At 42.3% G+C, this 16,299-nt stretch overlaps 1 protein-coding gene across 1 annotated transcript; it reads left to right on the top strand.

The window, feature by feature from the left end:
• Positions 1-11,681: 11,681 nt before the first annotated feature.
• Positions 11,682-12,320, top strand: LOC141630242 (uncharacterized). Its single transcript, XM_074443091.1, has one exon. It carries the CDS (start codon positions 11,682-11,684, stop codon positions 12,318-12,320), a length of 639 nt encoding a protein of 212 aa, XP_074299192.1.
• The last annotated feature ends 3,979 nt before the right edge of the window (positions 12,321-16,299 follow it).

Raw genomic sequence — 16,299 nt, 5'->3', positions numbered from 1 at the left:
TTTAAGAGAGAAAGCAACCAGTTCATCTTCCTAATCGCATTCTTAGCAATTCCGGAGTTCGACGGTCGGTTCTTGTCGTTTTTCGTGTCGTTGGATTCCTTGCGTCGAGGGTAAGCTTTTAATATAGTTTTTATAATGTTTTGTTAAGATTGGTTAAACCCTAATTTAGGAATTGGGGGTTTTGGTGTGTAGTTTGTGATGTGTCTTTGTATGATAGGAGGAGAATTCGTAGAGGAGCCGTTTTGATACTGTTGTAGATACCGTCTGCGTGTTGTGCTTTCCGGGTAGGATTTCCTACTCAGTATTAGTCCCATAATGGGATATTGGTGATGTCTTTGTAGTTAGTTGTTTGACATGATGATTGTGATTGTGATTGTGATTGTGATTGTGATTGGTTTCTATGGCTCTCGAGATGCGTTCTCGGCTGAGTGGGGTCACTTGCGGGAGTGATCTCACGCCCTAGTTTCGCCCTTCGTGGAACCCGCCACGAAAGGGGATGTGCACATTAATGGACGGGGTTATCGCTCGTACGATGAGCGGGGCTTAGGTGGGAACGGCTGCGGTCCCCCATCGGGCGTGGCGGGTCCGGTGGACGGTCAAGATTGAGACGATGGGAGTTGGTGGTGTGTGTGTGTGTGTGTGAGTTCAATTGTCTGTTTATCTTATTGTTGATATATGTATTGAATTGTGTGATTAGTATCGACCCGTTTAAATGTTTTAAAAGCGTGGTGATCCATTCGGGGTGGTGAGCGGTTATTGAGCGGAGTGTGATATGACGCGTATGGGATAGCCGGGATGAGTCATCACGTGGCAGTTAGAAGTCTTCCGCTGTGTCAGACGAAGTCTAGTAGCTTTGATAGTTTAGCTGTAGACCGTATGAGAACCTTGTAATTCCTTTTATTAGTTTTGGTTTGAACATGTAATCACTTAGTCTATAATTACTTTAAAAGTACGTTTCTTTATTGTCTTATGATATTCAGTACCTCGGGCAACCGAGATGGTAGTATCTTTATACCTGAGTGGTCCTGGTAAGGCACTTGGAGTATGGGGGTGTTACAATGAATGCCATACTTAGGGGTGATTATATTGAAGAGGAGGTTGTGACCGCTCTAAACCAGATGCATCCCCTAAAATCCCCCGGTCCGGATGGTATGAATGGGCTCTTCTATCAGACCTATTGGCATATAGTGGGACAGGCGGTTACTCGAACGGTTCTTGGCATATTACGAGGAGCCCCATTTCCGACAGGTATTAATAAAACTCATATTGTTTTAATCCCAAAGAAAAAGGCACCGGATAAAATGACCGAGTTTCGTCCCATAAGTTTATGCAATGTCATTTATAAATTGGTGTCGAAGGTTCTAGCTAACCGTCTGAAAATGTTCTTGGGTGATATTGTGTCGGAAAATCAAAGTGCCTTTACACCGGGTCGCCTCATCACGGATAATATATTAGTAGCCTTCGAAATGTTCCATTTCATGAAAAACTCCAAGCATAAAAACGGGTTTATGGCGCTCAAACTTGACATGTCCAAAGCTTACGATAGAGTGGAGTGGAATTTTTTGGAGCGGGTTTTGATCCGGATGGGATTTGATACGGGTTGGGTTGATAGAGTAATGCATTGTGTGACTTCTGTTAGTTTCTCTATCCTCATCAATGGTACTCCGTCTGATGAGTTTCGACCAGAAAGAGGACTTCGACAAGGTGACCCTTTATCACCTTATCTCTTTATTCTGTGCGCGGAAGTGTTATCAAGTCTAATGCGGCGAGCTGCGGAAATGGGGTCTATACATGGCATTAGGATCGCTCCTCATTCACCTACGGTAACACATCTACTCTTTGCGGATGATAGTATATTCTTTGTCAAGGCCAATTTGGACGAAGCTACTAAAGTGAAGGAGATACTAAATGACTATGCTGGAGCCTCGGGACAAGTGATTAATTTCGATAAAACAACGGTTTCGTTCAGCCGAGGTACTCGCGAAAGAGATAAGGAGGGGGTCACTAATGTGTTGGGGGTTCGAATGGTGGATGGTCAGGACCGTTACCTGGGACTGCCTACAACAGTTGGTCACTCTAGAAGTGTGGTAGCGAATGTGGTGCGTGACAAATTAGGGAAGAAATTACAAGGATGGAAAGGGCAGTTGTTTTCGAAGGCGGGTCGGGAAGTGTTGATAAAGGCAGTCACCCAATCAATCCCAACCTATGCGATGAGTGTCTTCAAGCTCCCGGATAATTTTTGTAATGAACTTCGATCCCTAGTGTCACGGTTCTGGTGGGGGGCAGCTCGAGGGAGGGCGAAAATACCTTGGATTGCTTGGTCGAAGCTCTGCAAACCGAAGGGGATGGGTGGGCTAGGCTTTAGGGACTTCCATAAATTCAACAGGGCACTTTTAGGCAAACAAGCATGAAGGTTTTTAACTGACAAGTCAAGCCTTATGGTGCGGGTTGTGGGCGGAAAATATTTCCCGTATGGACAATTTTTGGAAGCAAATCTAGGGGTTAATCCTAGCTACACATGGCGTGGAATTTGGGAGGCTCGGGAGGTGTTGAAGTTGGGAATTAGGAGACGCATTGGCAATGGGTTATCTACGAGAGTGTGGTCTGACCCGTGGGTTCCACACACACAGTCGAGACTCATTATTTCAGATAGAGGGGAGGCTTCGGATGACATGCGGGTTCTTTGATTTGTGGACGGATGGTGGAGCGTGGGACACGGCCAAGGTTAGTCATCTTTTTCTACCCTTCGAGCAAGAAAGAATCCTAAAAATACGAATTAGCGATACAAAACCGGAGGATTCTTTGGATGTGGGACTTGGATAAGAGTGGCGAGTACACAGTACGGACCGCTTATAAAGCTATGGTAGGAGTAGATATGGAGGGGGCTGGGACCTCTAGCTATGCGGGGGAAAAGAGGCTTTGGAACCGTATTTGGAGAGCAAATGTTTGGCCTCGGGTCAAGGTGTTTATATGGCAGCTTTGTAATGAAGCGATTGCCACTAAAGCCAATGTAGCTACCCGTGTTCGGTCCATGGATGCAGGGTGTCCTATTTGTCGTTGCGAATTGGAGACTAGTCTTCATCTTCTAAGGGGGTGTGGGTGGACGGGTGGGGTTTGGGATAGGCTTGGGATCGGAGTAAGGAGGACGGAGGGGTATGAGCGTGATGCGTGCCATTTATATGATGTTTTACATCTCTTTTTACACGCATTTCAGAGCTCAATTGTGCCATATATGCCCATATTTCTCTATTTTCCTCTACTTTCGTGCTTTTATACTTTATTGCAGAAATGTGGAGAATTTAGCGGGAAATCAAGCCAAATCTGTTCCCGAGTAATCTGCATTGCAAATGACGTAAAGGAACTGCTTAAGGAACAAGCTTGGTGCGCGATCCAAGGGCTAAAGGACAAGTCCACGAGTTAAAAGAAGTCAAGAAAGCAGCTTAGCGACCGACCGACCAGCTTATTGATCGATCGACCAAGGCTCGGTTCCCGAAGCTCTTGTTTTCGACATTGATCGATCGACCAGCCTCTTGATCGATCGACGGACTTCGATTCAGGCGAGATTTAGAACTCAAAGCCCGTGAAGTTTAGGTTTAGGAAAGGGTTGTTGCGCTTATTTTATATATAACGTAACACAACTTTCTGTTTGATTATCAAGTCTTTTAGGGATAATTTTACATAAAGTTTTAGATTCAAGTTGCATTCAGAGATTGTTCGGATAATTAGGGTTTGGATATCGAATCTTGCTTTGGAATTCTGCCTTTATTCTTAATTGTTTCCTCTGGAATTTTCGGTATTGTTCTGCCCTAATCTTAAGTTCATTGTTTTGCTTTCATTGTTAGTATAGAATTGATAGTTAGCATTCCCAAGCCAATTATCGCTTCATCGTTGTTGTTATTTATCTTAAGTATGAATTCCGTAATAGTCATAAGTTTTATTGTTGTTTTTACCTTCGCCATGAGTAGCTAAATAGCTTGTGCTAGGATGTAGGCGATTTATGGCTAGGCGGCAATAGGTTAGACACGGACTGAACCCGCGTGTCAGTCGATCGACTGACATAGTTGGTCGATCGACTGACCTTGTAAGGTTACCCTCGTTTTAATTGCTTTTAAACTTGTATTTAACAAATCGAATGCATGCGACCAGTTAGATACCTCTTTTGTGGATCGACCCATTAGACCGAAAGGTAGGGTAGGTTGCTTGACCGTCAATTAATTCGACTAAACTGTGCTAAGATCGAAAGATAGGTATAGTTTAGGCCATTAGTCGCTTTTCAGGACGAAAGTTAGTATTAGTGACATTAGGGACCTTTAGCGAGATCGAGAGATGCTAATTGTTAGGAGTGGACCGAGAGGACCTCTTATTTCCCGCCTTACTTGTGTTTATTTCAGACCGACCTAGTTTTTTGCCGCCGAAAAGCTGTAATGACCCGAATATCCTAGTACCTTTCTTTTATCTGTTTAAATCGTATTTTTAGTTTATTATCTTTGTTTGCTTTAGACTTAGACCAACTCAATTCAACCAATCCCCATAATAGTTACCTTAGACTGATCATAGAACAACTAGAATTTACAACTGCCTCCTTGTGGATCGACCCTGTTACCACTAGCCTAGGTTAGTCTTAATAGGAGTTTATAAATTTTATCTTTGGTACTCACAGCGACGGGTATCAAATTTTGGCGTTGAATTGTTGGGGAGGCAATAGTCCTAATTTTAGTTGGTTTTATTTTTAGTCTTTCTTAGTTTAAGGGACTTCTGTTCCTTAAACTTTTCTTATATTCCTTGTGTAGTTTCTTCTTATGCGCAGGTCACAGGGTGGAGAATTATTACCATTTGACTCTGAGATAGAGAAATCTTTGCGCGGGTTGAGACGAGCACGAAGGATATTGTCGACAGAGGAAGAGCTGAGTACTCTGTCAAGCTATCTCGAGCACGATCTGTTTGAAGAAGACCAACAGTCTTCACCCACCTCTTCGGCTGAAACAGTTACCTCTCCGGAAATCTCAGTCATGGCCGAGGAAGCGAGTATAGCTAGTTTTTCTGAGCCGACAGCCGCCGATTTGTACAAAGGGTTCGAATTACGGAGAAGCTGGAAATTCGAACCAAAGCCTGCCTACATTACTATGGTCGAGAGAAACCAGTTTGGGGGAGCTGCAAATGAAGATGCAGCAAAGCACATGGAGACCTTCATTGACTACTGCAGCGCTATTCCCCCACCAGCTGGAGTGACCGCGGACCAAATCAAGGAGACCATGTTCATCTTTTCCCTTCGTGATGCCGCAAGGGAATGGTATAGGGATTTGGACAAGACCGTTCTGGAGATCACTGATTGGAATACACTGGCATTGGCGTTCTACAAGAAGTACTTCTCTGCTTCAAGGACGATCGCTATTAGAGCTCAAATTACGGGCTTTAAACAAGGGCCAGATGAGAATTTCCACGAGGCATGGGTCCGATTCAAGAAGTTGGTGCGGACCATACCGCACCATGGGATTGCGAAGTGGAGTTTGTGCAATCATTTCTACAATGGGTTGTACGACGATCAGAGGGCCATTTTGGATGTCACGCCAATGGGAGATTCGCTGAAAATTTGGGAGCAACCAAAGGGTGGAAGATCATTGACGATCTCGCTACCCACAAGGCCGAGTATGGGAATTCGAGAGGAAATCGAGGAGAGTGCTGAATCTTCCTCTGTAGCCGCACTTGAGGCTCTTCCGCAAGATTTGACAAGTATGAGCTAGGAGGGGTCTCTAAAGGTGGGATATACCAAGTCAACGCTGTGACAGACGGTCCCTTCGTCTGTGAAAGGTGTGGAGTTGAGGGCCATGTCTCGAAAAATTGCCCTAGTCCATTCGAATCTTGCGCTGCCTTCCAACACTATAGGCAGACGAACACATACTTCGAGCCGAGCCACCCGAATTTGAGTTGGAGAAGCCAAAATGTCCAAAATCCAACCCAACATCCACCACAAAGAAGAACCGTATGTTCCGCCTCATCAAAAGCAACAACAATACCGAAGCCTCCTTATGTGCCGCAGCAAAGCAACAAACGCAAAATTCTGAGTTTTCGGAGCTTAAGAATCTGTTGCTAAAGGAGTCCCAAGCAAGAGAGGCCGGAATGAAGTTACTTGAGAGCCAAATTGCTCAACTAGCTAGTAAAAGTAACACTCGAGCTCCCGGACACCTACCCACTCAACCCGAACAAAAGGAGACCCTAAATGCAATCACCTTAAGGAGCGGGTCTACCCTTGACGGTCCTGCCATGGTTGAGGATGCTGTCGAGAAAGATGAGCCAGAAACAAGCCAAGAGAAAGCTTCAATGAACAATTCAAAGAAAAAGACGTCACAGAAAATCATCGATCGATCGACATACCCGATCGATCGATCGAAACACGGGTTCCAGGAGCTTCGAATGCATGCATACCGATCGATCGGGCGAGGGTGGTCGATCGACCACAATCATCCGCCGATGCTTGAAGAATCTCGTCCTTTAATGCCAAATAATCGAGATTACTTGTTTCGGGGTACCACCGTCCCGAAGATTTTAGGGGCAGACCCGAATGCTGATGGGTCAGTCCCGACTAAGAAGTTCGACCCAATGACGGTCAATGGGTCTCATTTGAGACGGTCTGAGGAGGGGTCCAGCTTCAACAAAGAGAAGGTGACGGACTTTCAACCTAAGTCCAAGGACATCGCGCGCGAATTAGAAGAGAGGGCTAAGGTACTCCTTACAGCCCCATACCCGGAGAGACTCGTGCCAACCAAGGAACAGGTATCCTTCAAGAATTTGAGAAGGTCATTCAAAGCTTAAATGTTCGGTACCCTTTCTTGAGTTAGTTAACCAAGTGCCAAAGATATACTAAGTTTATGAAACAGTTGTTGTCAAAGAAAAAATCACTTGAACATGTTCATACTGTTGCGTTAACTAAAGAGTCTTGCTCTTACTTGTCTCACTCGCGCCCATAAGTTAGAAGACCCGGCAGTTTTTCCGTCCTTGTAGCATAGGTACCTTTTCTATCGAAAAGGCTTTATGTGATTTAGGAGCTAGCATAAGTGTCATGCCCTTAAGCCTAGCTAGGAAGCTTAAACCGACAGGTTTGCGATGACCGAGATGACATTCGGATGGTCGACCGATCTGCGGTCGAGCCCATAGGAGTCCTAGAGGACGTACCCGTCCAAATAGGGAAGTTTTTCTTCCCTATTGACTTTGTTGTCCTTGACATGCCTGAGGATGACCATATACCCATCATTTTGGGTAGACCATTTCGCACACTTCTTTGGTGCGATCATCGACGTCGGTAAAGGTACCTTGACTTTCAAAGTGGGAAAGCACTCCATTGTTTTTGCCCAGCCGGCAAAGAAAAAGGACCCCATGTGGCCTGTCACCTGTAACACGGTTTCTGAAAAGAAATCGTACTTTGTGCTTCCTGAACTGACTGTCCCTATTACTACTACTGTATTAACCCCTCCGCCCCAGATTGGGAGCAAGAAGGAGGAAGAATTTGTTGTTTTAGATAATGCAGGAGCTGGTTTGGGAAGGGAAGAATCATTGGATGCTCCACGCAGCAATGAGCCTATCGTCTCGAGAGGAGGTCTTGGATGCCTAAGTTATGGGACTGACGAGGAAGTGGAAGATGAGCCAACCAAGGTGAGATGGGCAGATTTGGAGTCCGATGATTCCGAGGGAGTCCTTGATTGGGGAGACGACGAAGCTGATCAGCTGAACTCTCCAACTGTTGAAGCTGAGAAGGGTGCAACTGATAAGATGAGCACCATTGAGGCTACCTCTAGTAGCCAGAAGCCGACGAAGTGGGCCATACCATGGTCCTTTTTGATCAACTATTAGTTGATCAATTTTCGTTATAAACTTCATTTTATTGCTTTCGAACTATTTTTTTTATTGCTTTTGGGTGCGCGAAAACTTCGCTTTTATTTTGTTTGCTTAGATTTTTTATGCATTTTAGACTTTTTCTGGGTTTTGCGCAATTTTGGGCGCGTACTATTGTGCATTTGCAGGTATTTAGAGCTCATTAGCTCAATCATTGAGCAATTACGAAGAAATAAGACACTGCATAGAAATGAGTTTTACCGATCGATCGTTGGTATCCTTGGTCGATCGACTGAGTTGCGGGTTACAGGAGCTACTGTTCACGACCATCTGGTCGATCGACTGCCCCTGTAGGTCGATCGATCACGCTTCTTTGCTATGTTCATTCACGACCTTTCCCCTTTGTGTTTGGTCGATATGCGGACCTACGGAGTTTTCTACTCCACTTCATTTCCGTCATATTGTCTATTTCTTCTATTGCTTCATTTTTGCACAATATTTACGTTCCAAAATTGTTTCTCTCAGTCTTATGCGTGGTACTTTCTGTCTTTCAGGCATTCTTATTGGTAGCACTGCTGGCTACTGAAACCTCCTAGCTCACGCTGGTTTGGGGAGGTTTCCCTTGCTGCGCTTAAAGTCTTGTGAGTTCCCAAGTTATCCCTTTACGTCTTTGTTTTTATTTCCCTTTTTCTCGCAAACTCCCGTTTTCCATTTTTCTTCATTACATGATTTTGCACAATGGGGACATTGTGGGATTTGGTTTGGGGAAGGGTTTTGCGTCGCATATCATTTGCTTGCATTCACGTTTACATTCTGTTTTGCATTGTTCATTTCACATATATACAAAAATCAAAAAAAAATTGAATAATTTCAAAAAAATTCCATAAAACGCACGTTTATTTTAGCATATAGGTCGAGTCGGAACGGTAGTATTTCCATGATGACACTGCATTTGCATCTGTTTCGCCTGAGCCTTGCTTGATTAACATGTTGTTAGTAGAATCGTATATGCATATCCACGAGTTTTCGTTAAATTATTTGCTGAGCCTGAGACTTGACTTTGAAAATTGGCAAGCTACATCATATATTCTGAGTTTTTAGAGCTTATAACTGGTGTCATTCATGACCAGTTCATCTAGGAATGTGAGTAGTACTCCTTATGAGGCATGTTTCCTTAATTTGCATAATTATGAATTTGATCTACTTAATACCTGTATGCATTCGGTTTGTGGTTAGTTGACACATGTGGTAGAGGTTTCCTTTTCTCATTTTACCCATAAGCTTCACTATGCCAAAAATACCCCTTTTTGTCCTATTTACTACATACTACACATAGCCTGCCTTTGTCAAGCTAGTAGCTTAGTTTTTGGGATTGTTACGCGTTTTTGGTGGCATATGCTTTATTTGAGATTATGTTGGGAAGATGAAATAAAGGAAAGAAAAGAAAGAAAGAAAAGAAAAAAAAAAGATGAAAAAAGATTCGAAAAAGAAGAAAAAAAAGAGGTTCTGTACTGTGTAAGCAGTCGATCGACTGCTCATTCAGGTCGATCGACTGACGTGCGTGAAATAAGAAAAAGAAAGAAAAAAGTCAATTCGCATGATTTAATCCTTAGCCTTTGGCGATTTTTGCTCCCATGTTTCATTTATGGGGAGTTTTATTGATTTGATAGTTTGGAGATTGTGAGTTTTGTGCTCGTTATAGCACCGTTTCGTTCGATATTGAGCAAGAAGTTGGATGTTGTTACTTTGGTTCCGTTTTGGTACTAGCTTGATCACCTGTACCTCCACTTTACCATAAAATGTTTTGCCTCTTCTTACCCATACCTCACATTTCCATAATTACACCTCGGCATGTGTCAATGGTCATCTGTTTGGTTGGAATGCGTATGTACGGTCATAGAGGTCGTCTTCATAATTTATTGCTGGCATGTTTTCATAGGTCGTAGTTAGGTGAGAGTCACTACAAAATTAATTCTTTCTATCTTACAAATATATCACCTGTGCTTGATTGAGTGATTTGAGCGACCCGCGAGAGTCCAATTTGATAAGTCTCTATAGTCAACGATTCATAGATTTTTGACGACTTTGTAATTCGTTTGCATGATTCACATTACTAGTTGATTGTTGGTTGTGCATTAAATTGGTTTAGGCCTTACAGTTTGCATTTCGCTCTGAGTTTGAACTCGTTCCATTAGGTCATTAGATCGAGTCTAGTTCTTGCTTGGGGACAAGCAAGGTTTGGTTTGGGGAGATTTGATGCGTGCCATTTATATGATGTTTTACATCTCTTTTTACACGCATTTCAGAGCTCAATTGTGCCATATATGCCCATATTTCTCTATTTTCCTCTACTTTCGTGCTTTTATACTTTATTGCAGAAATGTGGAGAATTTAGCGGAAAATCAAGCCAAATCTGTTCTCCGAGTAATCTGCATTGCAAATGACGTAAAGGAACTGCTTAAGGAACAAGCTTGGTGCGCGATCCAAGGGCTAAAGGACAAGTCCACGAGTTAAAAGAAGTCAAGCAGCAGCTTAGCCAGTCGACCGACCAGCTTATTCAGTCGATCGACCAAGGCTCGGTTCCCAGAAGCTACTGTTTGCTGACATTCAGTCGATCGACCAGCCTCTTCAGTCGATCGACCAGACTTCGATTCCAGACGAGATTTAGAACTCAAAGCCCGTGAAGTTTAGGTTTAGGAAAGGGTTGTTGCGCTTATTTTATATATAACGTAACACAACTTTCTGTTTGATTATCAAGTCTTTTAGGGATAATTTTACATAAAGTTTTAGATTCAAGTTGCATTCAGAGATTGTTCGGATAATTAGGGTTTGGATATCGAATCTTGCTTTGGAATTCTGCCTTTATTCTTAATTGTTTCCTCTGGAATTTTCGGTATTGTTCTGCCCTAATCTTAAGTTCATTGTTTTGCTTTCATTGTTAGTATAGAATTGATAGTTAGCATTCCCAAGCCAATTATCGCTTCATCGTTGTTGTTATTTATCTTAAGTATGAATTCCGTAATAGTCATAAGTTTTATTGTTGTTTTTACCTTCGCCATGAGTAGCTAAATAGCTTGTGCTAGGATGTAGGCGATTTATGGCTAGGCGGCAATAGGTTAGACACGGACTGAACCCGCGTGTCAGTCGATCGACTGACATAGTTGGTCGATCGACTGACCTTGTAAGGTTACCCTCGTTTTAATTGCTTTTAAACTTGTATTTAACAAATCGAATGCATGCGACCAGTTAGATACCTCTTTTGTGACTGACCCATTAGACCGAAAGGTAGGGTAGGTTGCTTGACCGTCAATTAATTCGACTAAACTGTGCTAAGATCGAAAGATAGGTATAGTTTAGGCCATTAGTCGCTTTTCAGGACGAAAGTTAGTATTAGTGACATTAGGGACCTTTAGCGAGATCGAGAGATGCTAATTGTTAGGAGTGGACCGAGAGGACCTCTTATTTCCCGCCTTACTTGTGTTTATTTCGCACCGACCTAGTTTCTTTGCCCAGGAAGTCGTAATGACCCGAATATCCTAGTACCTTTCTTTTATCTGTTTAAATCGTATTTTTAGTTTATTATCTTTGTTTGCTTTAGACTTAGACCAACTCAATTCAACCAATCCCCATAATAGTTACCTTAGACTGATCATAGAACAACTAGAATTTACAACTGCCTCCTTGTGGATCGACCCTGTTACCACTAGCCTAGGTTAGTCTTAATAGGAGTTTATAAATTTTATCTTTGGTACTCACAGCGACGGGTATCAGAGCGGGTGAGGGAGTGGGTGGAGGATGTGTGGAGGGAGTTGGAGGACAGTGAGATAGATTTGTTTATGTTCGGGTGTTGGGCGATGTGGGAAGCAAGAAATAGAGCGGTCTTTGAGCAAGAGCAGTTGGATGCATTGCGGGTGGTGAAGAGAGTAGAGGGAATGAGAAGGGAGATGGAGGTGGATATGGGAAACGTGGAGGCAGCAGGGGTAATGCGGGGTGAGCAGTGGCAGTGGACGAAACCAGAACAGGGGTTCGTGAAGTTGAATATAGATGCGGGGGTGAAGGAAGGTTGGGGAATGGGTGTAGGAGTGGTATGCAGAGGTAATAATGGTGAGGTGGTGTGGGGCTTATCGGAGCATAGGAGGGAGGAGCTGGAACCAAAGCTTGCGGAGTCCATGGCGATTCTCGAAGGCATTAAAGAGGCGAGGAGCAGGGGACATTCGAATATAATCATCGAGAGCGATTGCAAATCGGTGATCGACGCGTTAAAGAGGAAGGAGCACGGCCAGAGTGACTTCCATTTGATTTTAGATGATATTTTCTATTTTTGTTCTGCTTTTAATTCCGTTATTTGGTCTTTTGTTAGTCGGAAACTCAATAGTGTAGCTCATGAGCTTGCCCATTATAGTTCGTCTGAAATAGGTAGGCAAGTTTGGGATAGTTTATTACCCGAACAAGTTATGTCGTTGGTTACTCGTGATATTAATGAGATGAGGTAAACCCGCCTTTGGGGTTGTTTCAAAAAAAAAAAAAAAACCTTCTCAAAGGCTAAACATGATAAGTCATGTTATTTCAATTGAATTGAAATGAACAACTACATACAAGATCAAATTAGATTATAGAACATGAAATAGTAATCAGGCATTGACTATTCATATGTGATAATCGCATTTGTCCTTCGAGTTTTACTTTAAAACTCTTTTATTATACTTTGTTACATCCAAACGGGTTGTAGAGACAACATTGAACCCCGTTAAAGTGAACACGGATTAGCATTGTATTCGCCCATAGTCACTTGTATGAGGTGACGTCTCGAAGTGACTAGAGTGTGATGCGATTGATGGCAAGTTCAAGTGCCATAGAGTCATGTGAGATGACTAGTCGATCACATAGGCAGACTGTTAGGAACACTTTGTCGGGCAGTGACCGCTTATAGAGTTCTGGCAAATTTATATAGCCTGGTCGTGGCAAGAGCTACTATAGTATTCTAATGAGTCGATTCTTTTGACTAAAGACTGTTCGCCTAAGATGGCACAGTTTTAGATTAACTTTGATTTGTGTTACTAAGACCTTCGTAAATGGGGTCAAATGGGCATATTTTGGGTTATGATGGATGTGGCTAGTCGAAGGGAATAAGTGCGATAGGAATTGTCCACCCCCTTGTCAGGGTTAAAACAATATCTCAGGGCCACTCGAGGAGTAATGAATCGGAAATGCGTGGCCACGCTCGGAAGGTATCTATGATTGATAAATCCGGTCAATCAGTTATTCTCCAGATCGAGGAAACCACTCTCGATATGATCACTTGCAAGTACGACCCGAAAGACACCTTGCATTGAGTGGGAAATAGTAATAGGACAAGAGAATTGGTGACGCACACTTGTCGAGGACAAGTGGGAGATTGTTGGGAAATGTGTCCTCAACAATAGTGCGATCACATGATTTAAATATCATTATTAAATCTCATATAGAGAATACGTAAGGGATGATTCATTATATAGTCAACTGATCAACATAAATCGGTAACGATTGGCTTGCTAGAGTTTGACGTTACTGTCGTGGGACGGTGGTGGTCAGTTGATCCCTTAAGGTCACACCTAAAGGATGATGCCCTTATCCGTAAAGTTGATTGATTGTATGACGATACAAGTTAATCAAATCCTTAAAATTGAACAATTCAATTTGTGAGAGAGAATATTGATATCTTATTTTAATGGGATTAAATAAGATTTATTTTTAGTAATAAAATGCTTTATTACTAAAATTGTTTATTATTTGAGAAATAATAAAGATAAGAATGAATGGTTGATTATAATTACAAAATGTTGTGAATTATAATTTTATGACCCATTTTATTTATGTGATCAAGTATCACTAGTCAATTTCTTGTATGTAATTTAATTAATTTATAAAATGATATTTATGGGATAAATATGCATTAAATTAATTAATAACATGTAGTATATTACATAAGACATATTGTGTGACAAATGACAAATTGACAAAATAAAATGGTAGTCCATATTATGGAGGGTGGACCGAATTAGGAAGAGTATGTAGTGGGTTGTGCTTATATTATTTTATGTGATAGAATTAAATAATAAGCCTACACTACACTAGCCTTACACCTACCTACTCTTACACATCTATTTCTTGTGAAGACAAAAAGTGAAAAGTAGATGCCCCATTTTCTCCACTCCAACCGTGAGCCCTCTACAATTAAGAGGATTAATTCTTTTATTATTGATCTAAGATATTACATGCAAAATTTCATGAATTATTCTCTCCTCTTTCTCTCTTTAATCTTCATCAAAACATGAGATTTTTGATTCAAATTGTTCATAAAAGATTACTAAAATTATTAGTGTAATATATGAGTGTTAGTAATCAATTTTAAGGTAAACTACTAAACTACTATCTAGTTAATATTATTTAGTGGGGATATGGGATAGTCTTGGGTTCAATCAAGAGGAGAATCTCTACTTTGGGATTTTTGAATGTTCATCCAAAAGGAAAGCTCAAGAACAAGTGAGTAGGTGAACTCACTTGTGCCCATAAATCCGAAAATCACAATGTAAGATGATGGTTTCTTCTTTATATTGTTTATTAGTTTGCATGCATAAGATCCACCATTTAATTTTATGACAATTAAATTAAAACATATATGAATATGTTGAGTATATAGATCTACTTTTCCTTCAAATTTGTTGTGGGCAGATGCTGAATCACCCAGACTGATCAGGTTGCAGGGGCCTGCACAAAAGTAAAAAGTAAGCCAGTAAGCATAGGAGGAGAAAAGCAGGCGCCAGGAGAGCTACTTACTCGAGGTTATCACCCAGACCGATCAAGTTACAGGGGCCTGCACAAAAGCAAAAAGTAAGCCAGTAAGCATTGGAGGAGAAAACCAAGAGCCAGGAGAACTACTTACTCGAGGTTATTACCCAATCTTCGAAAATATAGTCGGCAGGTGGCTGTATAGAGGCCTTCCTCAGGTAGAAGAAATCCTCAAACCATTTTTCATCCCTTGACTTTGACACGTGCCTGAAGGGAGTCTCACCACGGCCGTGAAAAGAAAATTAGCCTCTTCCCAAAGACAGGATCTCATACATATAAGCCAGCTCACCCAGGGAGATGATGCTGCTAGTATTCTGGCTGGCTGACAGGGAGTAAAGGAGAACCCAGATGGTGGCCGAAATTTAGGCCATTGCGAAATTGTTGGTTCAAAGAAAATCTTGCATGAGTTTGGGGAAGGGGGAGCGGAGACCATATCTTAAGGGGTAGAGATAGAGGCAAACCCATCCTGCACGGACGGCGTCCGCCTTTTGGCCCGGCTCAGGGATAGCAATATCGACCCCATCGCCAAGACCAAGCAACTCCTTGATCAGGGGGATATCAGCAGTGGCCAGGGAGGAGTTACAGTCGTGGGGGTGGACGAAAAGATTACGGGAAGGAAAAGTGGGATCTGGGTTTTGGTCGGCCGGAGTAGAGGTCGAGGCAGTGTGACGAGTTTTACCCATGGTCAAAGAAGGAAAGAAGAAGAGGATCAAAGAAAGATTGCGAGAAAGGAGGAGTACCTGGCGAAATGGAGCGGTGTTGAAGATGGCAAAATCCGGCAAAGAAGCAAGGGGGGAGAAGAAGGGTTTTAGAGAAGAAGTGGGGTTTTAAATTTTAGAATGAGAAGAGTAGGGTAGGTAGTTGAGATTACAAAGGAGGAGAGAGGGAGTGGAGCGCGAGAAATGAGGAGAAAGAGTAGGGGCAATGATGAGTGCTTGGGAATATGTGTAAAAGACGGCGCTAGGTTTAAAAATCGGTAATTCCTTATTCGACACCTCGAGACGTATCTCACAAGGAATTAGGGGCAAACTGTTTGGGCCAAAATCCGTAAGTTGGTCTAATAGGAAGCAGGCCCATCTAATTTTGTCTAGGAAGTTGGGCCGAGAAAGTTTAGAAGTTATGGAAGGCCCACGAATAGAAGAAGCCCGCACGTTGTGGAGTTGTCATGGAGAATTCAGGGAGATTCCACGGAGATCAAGGAGAATAGAGTATAAGGAGGCGTTTATGGAAAGAAGCATGATAGGACTAATATTGCTTACCATAAACGGAGTAGGACACGTCTAGGGTTCCTACCCTATAAATAGCCAAGAAGACAAGGAAGAATATTCATTCAAGAATGATCATTCATACATAACACGTTGTGCTAGCTAGATTTATATTCCGTCTCCTTTGTACTCATTCTCATATTCGAAGCAAGTGCACTCATTGGAAGGGTACCGTCTCTTCCCGCGGTCGTTTCCCACATTGGGTTTTCCGTGTCACCAAATCTCTTGTGTTAATCTTTACTTGCATCTCTTATTTCCTTATTTAGCATTATCACAAACAACTCAATCAACATACAACGAGTAAGACCACTTTAACCGTATTTAACCTAATTCGGTAGAAAATTACCAAAACAGTAACAAGGCTCAACAACTACTTCCT

The sequence above is a fragment of the Silene latifolia genome, chromosome Y (genome assembly GCF_048544455.1).
Source record: "Silene latifolia isolate original U9 population chromosome Y, ASM4854445v1, whole genome shotgun sequence".
NCBI lineage: Eukaryota > Viridiplantae > Streptophyta > Magnoliopsida > Caryophyllales > Caryophyllaceae > Silene > Silene latifolia.
Note: the sequence above shows the minus strand (reverse complement) of the source record. Positions and strands in the feature narration are given on the sequence as shown.

What these genes read in the sequence shown, in the direction of transcription:
- LOC141630242 (XM_074443091.1), top strand. Translation starts at nt 11,682, where the DNA reads ATGTGGGAAGCAAGAAATAGAGCGGTCTTTGAGCAAGAGCAGTTGGAT.